At 58.6% G+C, this 14,743-nt stretch overlaps 1 protein-coding gene and 1 long non-coding RNA gene across 2 annotated transcripts in view; both read left to right on the top strand.

Moving 5' to 3' along the window:
* Positions 1-4,893, top strand: part of HTRA3 (HtrA serine peptidase 3) — a 24,287-nt gene extending 19,394 nt beyond the window's left edge. Inside the window, exons 7-8 of the mRNA XM_053901739.1 lie at positions 3,818-4,028; positions 4,136-4,893. Of these exons, the coding sequence (XP_053757714.1) occupies positions 3,818-4,028; positions 4,136-4,354 (430 nt within the window). The 3' untranslated portion in view covers positions 4,355-4,893. The remainder of the gene's footprint in view (positions 1-3,817; positions 4,029-4,135) is intronic.
* Positions 4,894-10,962: 6,069 nt separating this feature from the next.
* LOC128776683 (uncharacterized) lies at positions 10,963-13,871 on the top strand. Its single transcript, XR_008421878.1, has 2 exons — positions 10,963-11,187; positions 12,790-13,871. It is a non-coding gene; the product is annotated as an uncharacterized LOC128776683 (long non-coding RNA).
* Positions 13,872-14,743: the final 872 nt, after the last annotated feature.

Below are 14,743 nucleotides of genomic sequence, written 5' to 3' on the forward strand. Positions count from 1 at the left end.
AGTAAGGTGACCCAGAACAGCAGCCAGCGGGACCACATGCCCATCAAGGACCTGGGGCAGGGGAGACACAGGTCACGGCCGGTCACGGCTCTGGGCCCCCCAGTCCTTGCGTTTACGTGCGAGGGTGTGGGCGCGTCCTCCTTCTGTCCCAGCCCTGTTGGGTCAACCCACCCGCCTCAGGTCTGCCCTGGGCCCCAGAGTCAGGCTTATTCCCATCCCAGGGGGAGATTTCCAGAATCAACCCAAAGTTCAGTTCAGAAATCAGTCCGGCTCTGGGGCCCTGAGAATTGTTGGATGCCCTCCCCCGTCCTGGGGAGCTCCTGTGGGCAAGTGTGACGTTGAGGAGCAGTGAGGGGGCTCTGCAGGGATGCAGGCAGGGAGGGCTTCCTGGAGGAGGGAAGCATCTAACTTGCACCGTGGAGACCGAGGGTCTGGGGTTGAGAGGGACGTGCAGGGGAAAGATAGTCCGGGGAGCAGCACGGCACGAGCGGGAGGGGTCAGACAGCTCAGCGGGACGAAGGCCGCAGCACTGGTGTTCGAGAATAGTCGTGCAGGTGGGCTTCAGGCTGGGGCCAGAAAAGCCGGCGCAGGGGTGCGTGCTGGGTATGGAGAGGAGTGCCTTCCCGGGAGGGTGTCAAGAGCGAGGTGTGTCCGGGGCCCCCGGCTGCAGCCTCGAGGGGGTGCAGGGTGGGGGCGGCGGGGGAGGCCAGCTCCCAGGGTGCAGAGGGGGCGGGTGATGCCGGGAGCCGCCCCGACCATCACGCCCCCAGCCGCGCTTCTAGAAGGAAGGCAGAGAGGGGCGCGTACGCCTCACAACCCCCCCGTCTGGGCTCCCCGGGATGCTGCTGGGGGTGTCCCTCCTCGCGGGGGCGGACCGCGAGCTCCCGTACCGACACTCTCTGGCGAGGGAGAGGAGGGGGTCCGGCTTGGAGGGAGAGGTGGGGGGTCCCTGGCCCGGAGGCGAACCCCGGAGCGCCTTTCCCGGACAGCTTCCGGGAGCCCCTCGGGGGCGGTGACGGCCGTTCGGCCACGGGAGCCGGGGCGGCGGCCACGGGGCTCGGGCTCCCCGGGTGACCGCCCCCTCGGACGGCCCCAGCACAGGACGGAGAGGTCATCGGCATCAACACGCTCAAGGTTGCGGCCGGCATCTCCTTCGCCATCCCCTCGGACCGCATCACACACGCTTCCTCACGGAGTTCCAGGACAGGCACGCCAAAGGTACGGTGCCACCCGGGGGGTGCCGGGGCAGGGACGCCGGCCTGCCGAGCCGTCCCCCGGCGCCCTGGGGCCCCCGCCCGCTCAGCCACGGCCTCCTTCTCTGTCCCCCCCCGCCCCCGTGCTTCTTGTCCACGTGCAACCCCCACCACGCGAGACTGTCCCCTTCTGGCTGCGTCTCCCACCCACCACCCCGCCACCCGCCTCCAGCCACCTGGGGCTCCCCAGGCTCCACTTCTCTGGGCGGCTACAGACTCGTCCGTCTGTCCTCCCTCCTCCCCTCCCTTCCTCTCTTCCTTCCTTCCTTTCCTTTCTTCCTTCCTTCCTCCTCCCTTCTTTCCTTCTTTCCTTCCCTCCTTCCTTCCTCCCTCCCTTCCTCCCTCCCTCCCCTTCCTTCCTTTCTCTTCCTCCCTCCCTTCCTTCCTTCTCTCTTCCTTCTTTCCTTCCTTCCTTCCTTCCTTCTCCTCTCCCTCTCTCCCTCCCTTCCTCTTCCTTTTTTCCTGTCATCCTTTCCTCCCTCCCTCCCTTCTTCCTTCCTCCCTTCCTCCCTCCCTCCCTCTTTTCCTTATTCCTTCCTCCCTCCCTCCTTTCCTTCTCTCCTCCCTCTCTCCCTCCTTTCCTTTCCTTTCCTTCCTTCCTTCCTTCTCTCTTCCTTCCTTCCTGTCTTCCTTTCTTTCTCCCTCCCTCCCTCCTTTCCTTCCTCTCTCCCTTCCTTCCACTCTCCCCTTCCTCCCTCCCTCCCTCCTTTCCTTCCTCCCTCCCTCCCCTTTTCCTCCCTTCCTCCCTCCCTCCTTCCTTCCTTCCTTCCTCCCTCCCTTCCTCCCTCCTTTCTTCCTCCTCCCCTCCCTCCCTCCCCTCCTCCTTTCCTTCCTTCCTTCCTTCCTTCCTTCCTCCTTCCTTCCTTCCTCTCTCCCTTCCTTCCTCTCTCCCTTCCTTCCTTCCTCTCTCCTTCCTTCCTGTCTTCCTTTCTTCTCCCTCCCTCCTCCTTTCCTTCCTCTCTCCCTTCCTTCCACTCTCCCTTCCTCCCTCCCTCCCTTCCTCCTTTCCTTCCTCCCTCCCTCCCCTTCCTCCCTTCCTCCCTCCCTCCTTTCCTTCCTCCCTTCCTCCCTCCCTTCCCTCCCTCCTTTCCTTCCTCCCTCCCTCCTTCCCTTCCTTCCTTCCTTCCTTCCTTCCTTCCTTCCTCCCTTCCTCCCTCCTTTCCTTCCTCCCTCCCTCCCTCCTTCCTTTCCTTCCTTCCTCTCTCCCTTCCTTCCTTCCTTCCTCTCTCCCTTCCTTCCTCTCTCCCTTCCTTCCTTCCTTCTCCCTCTTCTCCCTTCCTTCCTCTCTCCCTTCCTTCCTCTCTCCCTTCCTTCCTCTCTCCCTTCCTTCCTCCCTCCCTTCCTTCCTTCTTCCCTTCCTTCCTTCCTTCCTTCCTTCCTTCCTTCCTTCCTCTCTCCCTCTCTCCCTCCCTTCCCTCTCTTCCTTTCTTCCTGTCATCCTTTCCTCCCTCCCTCCCTTCTTTCCTTCCTCCCTTCCTCCCTCCCTCCCTCTTTTCCTTATTCCCTTCCTCCCTCCCTCCTTTCCTTCCTCCCTCCCTCTCTCCCTCCTTTCCTTTCCTTCCTTCCTTCCTTCCTTCCTTCCTTCCTTCCTTCCTTCCTCTCTCCCTTCCTTCCTCTCTCCCTTCCTTCCTTCCTCCCTCTCTCCCTTCCTTCCTCTCTCTCTTCCTTCCTTCCTTCCTCCCTCTCTCCCTCCCTTCCTCTCTTCCTTCCTTCCTTTCTTCCTTCCTTCCTTCCTTCCTTCCTCCCTCCCTTCTTTCCTTCCTTCCTTCCTCTCTTCCTTCCTTCCTGTCTTCCTTTCTTTCTCCCTCCCCTCCCTCCTTTCCTTCCTCTCTCCCTTCCTTCCACTCTCCCTTCCTCCCTCCCTCCCTCCTTTCCTTCCTCCCTCCCCTCCCTTCCTCCCTTCCTCCCTCCCTCTTTTCCTTCCTCCCTTCCTCCCTCCCTTCCTCCCTCCTTTCCTTCCTCCCTCCCTCCCTCCTTTCCTTCCTTCCTTCCTTCCTTCCTTCCTTCCTTCCTTCCTCTCTCCCTTCCTTCCTCTCTCCCTTCCTTCCTTCCTCTCTCCCTCCCTTCCTCTCTTCCTTCCTTCCTTCCTTCCTTCCTTCCTTCCTCCCTCCCTTCTTTCCTTCTTTCCTTCCCTCCTTCCTTCCTTCCTTCCTGTCTCCCTTCCTTCCTCTCTTCTTCCTTCCTGTCTTCCTTTCTTTCTTCCTCCCTCCCTCCCTTCCTCCCTCCCTCCCTCCTTTCCTTTCTCCCTTCCTCCCTCCTCCTTTCCTTCCTCCCTTCCTCCCTCCCTCCCTCCCTCCTTCCTTTCCTTCCTCCCTTCCTCCCTCCCTCCCTCCCTCCTTTCCTTCCTCCCTTCCTCCCTCCCTCCTTTCCTTCCTCTCTCCCTCCATCTCTCCCTCCCTCCTTTCCTTCCTCCCACCCACCCATCCCCACACACTGCCCCTCTCAGTCTGCTGGTCGGGTCGACTGCCCAGGAGGGTAGCCTCGACTCCAAAGCGGTGGTGCCAAGCCCCTGATCCTTGGAAGTCATGTTCTCTCAGCCCCTTCTCTCCATCCCATCCACACAGGGATGCCCAGCCTCCCCTGCCCGCTTCTGGACAGCCAGGAGCATCCACCTGGTGCGGGCCTTGGCCAGGCACAGGTGACTCCCCAGTGAGGGCCTGCCAAGCGCCTTCTTACAGTTGGTGGCCACGGCTGTTCTCCAAAGTAGGGTCGTGTCTCCTGATCTCAGGAGCTTTCCTGGCGGCCTCGACCCTCCTGCCTTTCATTTTGGCCCAAGTGAGCACCTCCCTCCCGCCGTTTTGTCTCCCGCGCCCACACTGCTCGCTGCCCAGGCCTCCCCCCCGCCACTCCCACCTTCAGACTGCTCCCCTGTCTCCTCCCAGCCCCCTCACCAGCAGTTCGCTGAGAGCAGGGGGCCTCTTCGTGCTTGCCCCGTCCCCAACGGTCCCAGCAGCCGAGCGCTCGGAACCCAGTGCAGCCGCGACCGGTGCCGTGAGGGCTGGTCACCTGAAGAGCTCCTCTCGAGCGAGAACACCGTTTGGTTCATCGGGGGCCCTTGTGTGAAGACGGCCTGGAGCCAGGGCAGAGCCGGCCTTCCCTAGAGCGGCTGACGGCCTCTTCTCTTAGACAGGGGGCCATCTAACCCTTTGGAGCCCTTTACTCCTTGGCTGCTGGGGAGCTCAGGACTTAGCCCAGGGCTCGCCTTCGTAGCTGTCACAGCCTTGGTCCTTTCCCTAGTAGCCGAGTGTCCCTGGAGTAACTGCCGTCTGCCCCAGAGGTGCCTTTGGCCTTGGCCGCCTCCTGGAAATCGGTGGGTCTGCTCGTGGTGCAGGTTGAGTTGTCAGGTGACTGTTCCGGGAAACTGGATGGTGGTGTCTCCTCGCTTCTTGCTGTGTTCCTCTCCGCTCGCGGGCCAGAGCCCGCCGGGGGCCACCGGGGTTCATTCCTTTGTTGTGACCGTCCCCCGGACAGCCTGGGAAACAGTCATCCCCTGCCCCCAGAGCTGTCACCTCCCCTAGGACATGTGGACTAATCAAAGGGCCCAGTAATTCTTAGCGGGGTGACTGAATCTATAATTTAAAACCTTTGAGCTTGACGTGTTCACTCTTGCTTTTTTTTTTCCTTAATAAAAGTTTCAAAAATACGTAAACCCAGTTAATCTAAAGTTCTTTGAAAGGCGAAAGATTTATACGATCTGAAGAGAAACCAGAGTATAATCCAAAGTTCTTTAAAAACAGACCATCCTTAAGTTCAATTCGGGAGATGTCAAGGAGCACTTCTTGGTCCTGTCTCAGCTTCGGGGCTCGCGAGGGTTTGGGGGTTCAGCCAGCCTTGGGACTTGCGTGCACCCCCAGGGCTGCTTGGCTGGAGTGTCCGCCCCCCTGGGAACTGTGGAAGGTGGAGCCTCAGTGCTCAGTCGAGCCTGGGGAGTGGAAACGTCGCTCACCTCCGGCCCCAGGGGTCTCTGTGTCCCGTGCAACCGGGGAGAGGTGCAGGGAGGCGCTGGGGGTGGGCACTGCCGTGCACGTTCCCGGCCGCACGGTCACAGGCTGACTCGGGGCACCGCGTGCAATAGACGGGGAGGCAGCAGGAGGCAGGAGCAGGGGGTTGGCGGGCGGGGGCCTGCACCCTGGAACCCATTGTCGCTTCTTCAAGGTGCCGCAGGCTTTAGTGTCCCTGGAACCTGAGCTGGGCGCTCTCCCAGCTCCGTGGCTGGGACCGTCAGTCCGCTTTCTGGGCTGCAGGGTGGGTTTCGGAGCAGAGGCCACGACGGCAAATGTTCGCGGAGCCGCGGCCCCTGGGGGGGCCGTGAGCCAAATACGCGTGTTCTGGCCACTAGCTTCTTTTCTAGCTGGGGGCGGGGGAGGGGGGAGGGGGGGAGGGGTACGGGAGCACCAGTCTACGCCGTGACGTCAGAGTAGGGAGGCCGGCAGAGGGCCGGGAGAGGGGTGCAGAGAGGGGCGCGGGCTGGCAGGCAGCCGTGGGTGCCGGGCGGGGGGTCCACCGCGGGGAACCACGAGGGGCCCCGCTGCCTTCTGGCGGCCTGGCTGGGGTGCGGCAGCTGCAGGGGAGAAGAGGTGGGGTCCCCGGCGAGGCTTGAACTTGGAGCTGGGGCAGAGGGGCCTTTGCCGGGACGCGGGTTCAGGGGGCACCTCAGGGATCAGCCCTGGTGCCCGCGAAGCCCCAGCCCGCGCTTCTCCGTGGCTTGGCTGGTTTTCATGCCGAGGTGACGTTCACGTGCCCTGCAGCCGACCGCTCTCAGTGCGTCGTCTGGCCACACGAGCACCGCCGGCGGTGTGGGGAGCTGCCTGTCTCCCCACGGGGAGCACTCGGGACCCGAAGTCCTCCCTCCCCCCCCCCCCGCCGTGTTTCGTTTCCTGCACTGACTGTCACCTCACCTGGGTCCAAAGTGGCTGCACGACGTATTTAGCAAGACACAGAGCCAGGACCTCCAGCCCACCTCCGTGTCCCCAGCGCCACGCGGGACCCTTGCATTTAGGTGACGTCCCGGCGAAGGAGGAGACAAAGGGACCCAGTCAGGCCACCCCGCACCGCCCCCACCCCACCGCCTGTGTTTCTGGAGAAGCCGCGTGGGGCTGGGCCCGCTGGCTCCCGGCTGGGTGCCGAGTGGGGTTGTGACCAAGGACTCAAACGCGATGGCGGCTGCCTGGTGGGGGACAGGGCTGCACCTCTGCACCTGCTGGGGGTGAACACCCAAGCCGCCGGACTGCACACCCGTGGGCCCAGCCCTGCCGCCCCCCCCCCCCCCGCCCCCCGCTCTGACCTCCCCTCACCCGGAGCCACCTGGTCCCGTCCATCTATCTTCTGTGCAGAAAAATCTGTTTAGATATTTTGCCCACTTAAAAAGATTGGGTTGTCTGTGTCCTTAGCAGGTTTTGAGAGCATTATGGATAGGAGCCTTCGTCAGAGACAAGCTGCAAATGTTTCCTCCCGTGGCCTCACTTTTCATTCCCTAAATGGTGTCTAAAAGAGAACTTTTGTGAATTTTTATGACGTCTCATTTAACAAAGTTTTTTAAATGGATCGTGCATGTGGTGTTGTATGTAGGAAATCTTTGCTAACCAAAGGCCAGGAATATTTTCTCCTACCTTTTTCTCTAGCAGTTTACTTTCTTTTATTTTTTATTTATTTAAAAAATTTTTAATGTTCATTCATTTTCAATAGACAGAGAGAGACAGAGTGTGAGTGGGGGAGGGGCAGGGAGGGAGACACAGAATCGGAAGCGGGCTCCAGGCTCTGAGCTGTCAGCACAGAGCCCGATGCGGGGCTCGAACCCAGGAACCGTGAGATCCTGACCTGAGCTGAAGTCAGATGCCTAACTGACAGAGCCCTCCAGGTGCCCCTAGCAGTTTACTTTTTGAGGTCTTAGACTCAGGACGATGGTGTATTTTGAATTAATTTTTTTAATAGCGCAAAGTATGAATCAACGTTCTTTTTTGTTTGTTTTTGTTTTGGATAGTCTGTTGTTCCGGCACTGTGTATTTTTCTCCCCTAAACTGCTCCTTTGTCAAAAAAAAAAAAAAAAATGAGCCTGTCTTGCCCCACTTGTCCGTCTGTCCGTCCTGATTTCCGCAGCTCTGCTGTGTCCTCAGGTCAGGCAACGTCAGCCCTCCCAATCTGTCCCGCCTCCAAAGTCGGTCTGGTTTTTCTGGATCCTTTGCATTTTCATGTGGATTTTATTTATTTTTTTAAGTTTATTTATTTTGAGAGAGACAGACAGCAGCATGAGCAGGGGAGGGGCAGAGAGAGAAGAGAGAGAGAATCCCAAGCAGGCTCCACGCTGTCAGCACAGAACCAGGTATGGGATTCGAACTCACAAAACCGTGAGACCCTGACCTGAGCCAAAACCAAGAATCAGATGCTTAACCGTCTGAGCCACCCAGGCGCCCCTCCGTATGGATTTTAGAATCAGCTTGTCAATTCCTCCTCCAGAACTTACGAACTGTGAGATCATGGGCTGATGGGCTGAGTGGAAGTCAGATGCTTAACCGACTGAGCCACCCAGGTGTCCTCATCTGATCTTCTACACAGATTATTCTGCAGTCTGTGGATAGAGGCAGTTTTTGCCTCTCTCTTTCAGTCCGGATGCCTTTTCTTTTGTTCTTGTCTGGCCAGAGCCTGCATAAGACACTGAATAAAAGTGGTGAGAGAGGATGTCCTTGTGTTGTTCCTGACCTTGGAGAGACGTCTCTAGTCTTCTACCGGTGAGCAGAATGCTCATTCAAGGTCTCTCGCAGGTGTCCCGCCCCAGGTGGAAAAAGTTCCCTTCCATTCGTGGGTTTTCGAAGGCACAGATGCTAGAAGATTTTGTCAGACACTTTTTCTAGACCTTTGGAGACGGCAGTCTTCGTTTTGAGTCTGTTAATGTGGCAAATTGTGTTGGCTGAGTTTTGAGCGTTGAACCATCCCTGTATTCCTGGATAAAGCTCCCTTACTCATGAGGTATTATCCTTTTTTCCATATTGTTGGATTTGGTTCGCTGAAAATGTCTACAGGGTTTTTGCAGCCGTCTTCCAGAGGGGTGTGGGTCTAGTTTTCTGGTTTTAGTATCGGGATGATAGTTGGGAAGTTGTTTAGGAAAAACTCCCCTCCCGTGCCTCTTATCTGTCCTCAGTTCTCTGCCACGACACTGCGTCACTTCTGACACCCTGGGGACCAAATGCGAGGGGCTTCCCAAAGCCAGCTAGCTGTCCTGTTGTTCTCCCCCTGAGCCTGACACTGTCTGCCTGGAGATAGTGTCAGACCCCACAGTCAAGGTCATACAAGACCGCCCCCAAGTCAGATGCCAAGCAGAAGTGCAGGCTATCACCTGTGCTTCTGACCCACCGGCTATAGACTGGGGGTTCTCATGGCCCCTCCTCGGGTTGGATCATTTGCTAGAGCGGCTCACAGAGCTCAGGAAAACAGTTACTTGCTAGATGACCATTTTATGTATAAAGGGGAGTAACTCAGGAACAATGGAAGAGACGCACAGAGCAGGTCTGGGGAGAGGCACAGAGTACTTCCGAGGAATCACCAACTGGGAAGTTCTCCCACCCACCCGTTCGGGCTTGAATGGAGGCTTCATGGTGTTGGCATGATTGGTTATATCCCCGCCATGGTGATTATGTCATCCTCCAGCCCCTCACCTCTCCCCAGAGGCAGGTTGGGAGTCGGGGCTGAAAGTTTGACCCTTGGCCACATGGGTGGGTTTCCCTAGCAACCAGCCCCTTCCTTAGGGGCTTCTCAAAATCACTCACTAACATATACTCAGGAGTGGTTGCAAGGGGCTTGTGGTGTAGGTAACAGAAGAAACCCATCTCACATTTGTCACTGTCACCATTTCAGGATCTGACAGCAAAAGATGTCCCCGGAGCCTTTATCACAGGAATTACAAAAGTGTTAGGGGGTGTGTGCTGGGAACCACAAACGAACATCAAAATACGTATTTCTCGTTATAAATCACGACATCCCAGAAGTATTTGCTCATTTTCAGTGTTCTACAAGAGTTTGTGCAGAGTCGATGCTATTTCCTTCCTAAACATTTAGTAGAATTTTCCCGTGGGACCACCTGGGCCTGAAGTTTTCTTTGTGGGAAGAGTTTTAACTACAAATTCAGTTTTTAACAATAGAGGTGAGGTTACGTGGTTGTCTGCTGCTTCATGAGTGAGATTTGGCAGTTTGGAAACTTAAAGAAACGTGTGCATTTTGTCTGGGTCATCGAATGTATTGGCATCAAGTTATTCATCGTTATGTCTTATGACCCTTTTAATGCCTGTAGGATCCGTGGTGATGTCACCCTCTTGCAGTCCTGGTGAGGATAATTATCTTCTCTTTTCCTTTGTCCTTTTTTTTCATTTTTTGGTTGATCAGTGTGGCTGAAAGCTTAAAGTTTTATCTTCTCTGTTATATTTCTATTTCTACTTCACGGATTTCCAATCTTTGGTATTTCCTTTCTTCTGCTTACATTGGGTTTCATCTGATCTTCTTTTTCTAGCTCTTAAGGTGAAAGCTAAGGTCATTGATGTGAAACCCTTTTCTTTTTTGATATGGGCACTTTGGTGCTATTCATTGCCTCCACGTACTGCTTTACCTGCATCTCACAAGTTTTGATACATCGTTTTGCCATTTTTATTTAGTTTAGAATCCTTTCTAGTTTCCTGTTTGACTTCTTCTTTGAAAACGGGTAGTTCAGAAGTATGTTATTTCGTTTCTAAGTTCTTGGAGACTTCTTTAATTCTGCTGTGGTCAGAGAGCATGTTTTTATGATAGGACATTTTAAAATGTACTGAGACATATTTTATGGTTCAAGACAGGTAAATGTTATTTCTGGGTCTAGGACACCTTCTAGGTCACAGGCTGGAGCAGCCAGGGGGAAGTTGTGTGTATAATGCTCTAAACAGAGGGCCTGGCATGTGGCTAGTGCTCACTGGGCATTATTGGCTAATATTATCATTTATGGGGAAGGCAGGAGAAGGTGACAAGTTCAGATCTGAGCAGGCAAGGCTGGGAAATCTGGGAGATAAGGCTGGAGAGGAGAGCCCCAATGTCCACCAGGGTTTGGGTGTAGGTCTCACGACAGAGCAGATGTGGGAACTGATATGGGTGTGTGGGTCCTAAGGGCGGGGGTGGGCATGAAGCCACCAGACGAGGCAGGACATCTCCCAGCCCTTCAAGAGCAGCCTAGAGGAGAGAAGCAGCTCTAGGCCTGTGACTACACAAATGACTCCCGCTGCTTTTTTGGCTCCTGGGGGAAATTTAGTCCCCACATGGCCCCTCAGAGAAGGCAGAGGTTTTCACAGAGGCTCTAACGGAGTCTTGTCATGATTTGTCCCCAGACTGGAAGAAGCGTTTCATCGGCATACGGATGCGGACCATCACCCCGAGGTGAGTGTCTAAGGATGATGCATTCCCGCTGCCCCTCTCTCCTCCTCCCAGACCCTGTCCAGCCATGCCTGGCTGCCTGCAGGTGTTCCCGTGGGCCAGACGCACTCGCGCTCCCAGGCCTGGCTCAGGCCAGTCCCTCTGCCTGCAATGCCGTTTCCCCCTTTGTCCCATAGGTTTCCTCAGCTCCCTCAGGCTCCCTTCAGGTGCTGCCTCCTCCAGGAAGCCTCTGTGGTTACCGTAGCAAATCACCACAAACTTCCTTCTCTCACACTTCTGGAGGCCAGTAGTCCCAAATCAGGGCATCAGCAGGGTTGTGCTCCCACCGAAAGCTCTGCGGGGAGAGTCCTTCTTTGCCTCTCCCAGCTTCTGGGGGCTCCAGGGGTTTGGGGGCTGTAGCCGCCCCCACGTGAGGATGGGGGCAGACGTGCCTTAACCGCGGAACTGCCTTTTCAGTTTGCTGAGAACTGAAAGCCAGCGACCCAGACTTCCCATCGGTCAGCAGTGGGATCTACGTGCAGGAGGTCGTTCCAAACTCACCTTCTCAGAGGTAGGCTGCCCTACAGGAGGCAGGAAGGCTGGACGGGGCCAGCAGACATCCTGGTGGGTGGGGTTGGGTGGGCATGAGGCCGAGGGTGGGCTCGTCTCGGTGACCTTGTACGACCTTGAGCCCCCTGGCACGTGATATGGCATGGATGTGGCAGGTGGGATTCTGGCTTGTCGTCTAAGCCAGGGGCAGGCTGGAAAGATGAAGTTCTCCTTGGGGCATTGGCAGTCACCGTCCTTGATTCAGAATATCCTTTCCTTTTATTTTTATTTTTATTGTCATTTTACATTGATTTGTTTTTGAGAGAGAGAGAGAGAGATACAGAGTGGAAGCAGGGGAGGGGCAGAGAGGGAGACAGAATCCGAAGCGGGCTCCAGGCTCTGAGCTGTCAGCACAGAGCCCGACGCGGGGCTTGAACCCACGACCCGTGCGATCATGACCTAAGCTGAAGTCGGACCCTCAGCCGACTGAGCCCCTTAGGCGCCCCCAGAATGTCCTTTCCTTTGGGTCTGGGGAGACAGAGCAGTAGAGACCCCCCCAGAGCTCAAACCCCATGCCGGCCTGACTCCCGCCAGCCTGGGCCTCCTTCCTTGTCTGCAAGATGGACACGATTCAGCCCACTCTTTGTCCCCTGAGGAGTCTTGGTCAAGCTCAGATGAGATAAAGCCCCGTTTCCTTTGAGACCACCGAGTGCTGGGAAAGACTGACTGTTCCCAACACCATGAGCTGAGACAGCCGGTGAGGCACGGGCCTGGCACGCTTGTGGGCCGATCCAGGCCCAGAGGGGCTCTGACGAGCCCCTTCCCTCCTTTGCCCCAGGTCTCCGCTGTTGGAGGGTGGGCTGCATTCGTCAGTGGTCTAAACGGTAATTCACACAGCTGGAGATCGAGCTCAAGGGCCGTGGGACTCAAGGGCAGGCAGTAGAGTGGAGAGGAACCAGGCAGGCGGGCCTCCAGCCCTGCGGGGCCCCTTCACCCCACCAGGACCCCCTTCCTCCTGCATGTGCCGTGTTGCCTGTGCGGGAGGACACGGGCCCCCGGCACACACGCTCGGTCTGCAGCCGGCCTGCAGGACAAGTTGTTAGAACGCAGATCCGTGAAGGCAAAGAGTCAGCACCCAGCTCAGGCCCCTTATTCAGGGTTTCAGCAGGCGGCCGCCCTCAGGGCCAGAGCGGTGGGACCAGGAGCCACGGTGGCTGCCGATGGCCGAGGCTGTGGCGTGAATCAGCGTTCCACATGCACCTCCTTAGTCAACCCTCACCGCGGCCTGGACCTCGCAATTTGCAAAGCGTGTCCCCACATAGGGCTGCAGGTGTAGAAGCTGAGGCTCAAAGGGCCCGAGTGCCTGGCCTGAGGCAGCCCAGCTAGGAAGGCGGCAGGCCACACTTGGACCCAGCCCTCCTAACGTGTAGAAGAAGCAGGCCGACACAGCCCTGGCCCTCGTAGGACGTTGGTTTTCAACTGGGGTAGGAACCCCGCAGTCAGGGTGCTGTTCTCACCTGCGGAAGTGGTTTTTCTTCAACCGCTGCTGTGCAACCAGATCGTCCCCCGAGCGGGGTCCTGGCCTCGCAGGATGTGTGGTGACCGGGTGTCTCTCCGTCGGCAGGGGGGGGCATCCAAGATGGCGACATCATCGTCAAGGTCAACGGGCGCCCGCTGGCGGACTCGAGCGAGCTGCAGGAGGCCGTCCTGACGGAGTCCCCTCTGCTTCTGGAGGTGCGTCGGGGGAATGATGACCTCCTGTTCAGCATCGCGCCCGAGGTGGTCCTGTGAGGGGGAGCTCTCCCCACGTCGCCGAGTGCCAGAGCCTGCGGCCCAGGACAGGTGCCAGCCGAGAGGTCCCGTCCAGAGCCGCTGCCTCCCACGGGGTCGGGACGAAGGACCACGGACGGTCCTCAGCAGAGCCAGAGCCCTCCTCCTGGCTGTCCAGGGGCAGTGCCGCGGGCAGGGCTTGGCCAGGGACCTGCCTCTCAGCCTTCGGGGGGTCGACTCCCTCATCACAGTGCCACGGGGGCAGCCGGATGTCCCCCGCGTACAGATGCTCCTGAGGGCCACCCTCCAAGTGCCCGGGATATCTAGAACACTCCTCTGGAGTCCCCTGCAGCCCCCACCTTCTGCCCTACACCCCTGCCTCGACACCTGTCCATACCTGTGTCCAAACGTCCAACCTACTCCTACCCCTCTGTCCCCTCCGACTCACCTGCTCAGGTCGGTCCCCGAGCCCATCCTCCGCAAGGAATGCCTCCCATCCCCCCCCACTGAACACCACAGTGCCCACCGCACTGAATGACCAGGGCTGTGACCCCGCCAGCCTGGAGGCCCTGGGGGGCAGCCGCGTCTGACTCGGGGAGTCAAGCACCGGCCCACAGCAGGTGCCGAGCGGAGGCGCCCTGGCTTCCCAGCCAAGCCCTGTGGCAGGAGAGAGACTGGCCGGGAGCAGAGAGCACCTGACACCCTCTGGAAGGCCGCTTGTCCTCCTGGAGGTGGCCTTGGGATGGCGGGCAGAGGAAGCCCCTTGACGGGGGTTGGGGTTCCAAGGACCGAGCTGGTTCCTCCTCCCCTGTGCCGTTCTGCGTGGGGCAGTTGGCCCTGAAGCGGCAGGTGGCAGGTGGGGGGGGAGGGGCGCGCGTGTGTTCTGAGGTGCATCGGTGGCCTTTGCTGTACAATGGATTCCCCATGTTGCTTGTACTGTGTGTTTCTCTACTGTATGAAAATTAAAGTTTACAAGCACATGGTCCTTGGCCGGCAGGGGCGCCGAGGGCAGCCCTTCCCCCGACCCCCGGCCCCAGCCACAGCTGTTCCTGCCTCCGGTCCTGACGCCAGCGATGGCGGGGCGAGGCGGGAAGAGACTGAGAGGCAGGAGCTCACCCAGGGTAGCAAGTAGGGGGCACCAGGGGGAGGGGGTAGGGGCGCCCAGCAGGTCTGAGCGGGAGGGGGCTGGGCCTGGGTTCTGGGCCGCAAAGCCCGGGGCGATGGAGACCCCGCCGGTCCCAGCCTCGCAGGGGGCAGGGTCTGCCTCTGGGCAGCCGCGTGAGCACCGGCCACCTTCCCTGAGGGCGGCTGGACAACCGCGGGGCCTCGAGCCCTTTCCAGCTCTGGGAGCCTGGGGCTGGACAGGCCCGTGTTTCAGTGACCCGGCCCCCCCCCTCCCGCCACAGGGCAGGTCTAGAGGGTGGCCTCAGATGGCCGTGGCAGCGGCCGGGATTCTGTTTGGTACCTAGAGGGAGGCACAGGACACCCAGGCACACCAGGAGCTGGCGGGGATCAGACCACAGGGCACTCGGCAGAAGGACCAGAAACTGCCACGAGCAGCTTTGACGAGGGCGCCGTGTCTGGTTCGGCACCCCGGTTTTGCAATCCCGGGGCTCCGGTTACCTTGTGAACTGAGCGCCGCTCCCCACACCCGGGCCGCACCGGAGCCCTGGGTCTGCCCTGAGGGGAATTGGGTCCCTGCGCCGTGCGGGGGGGGGGGGGGGGGGGGGGGGCGGTGCACTGTGTGGGGCTGAGCTGTTGTCCGCAGAGCTGGAGAAAACCCTCCGGCCGAGGGGCAGAGGGCCGCA

Source organism: Panthera pardus, unplaced genomic scaffold (assembly GCF_024362965.1).
Source record: "Panthera pardus isolate Hobbes unplaced genomic scaffold, ASM2436296v1 HiC_scaffold_13, whole genome shotgun sequence".
NCBI lineage: Eukaryota > Metazoa > Chordata > Mammalia > Carnivora > Felidae > Panthera > Panthera pardus.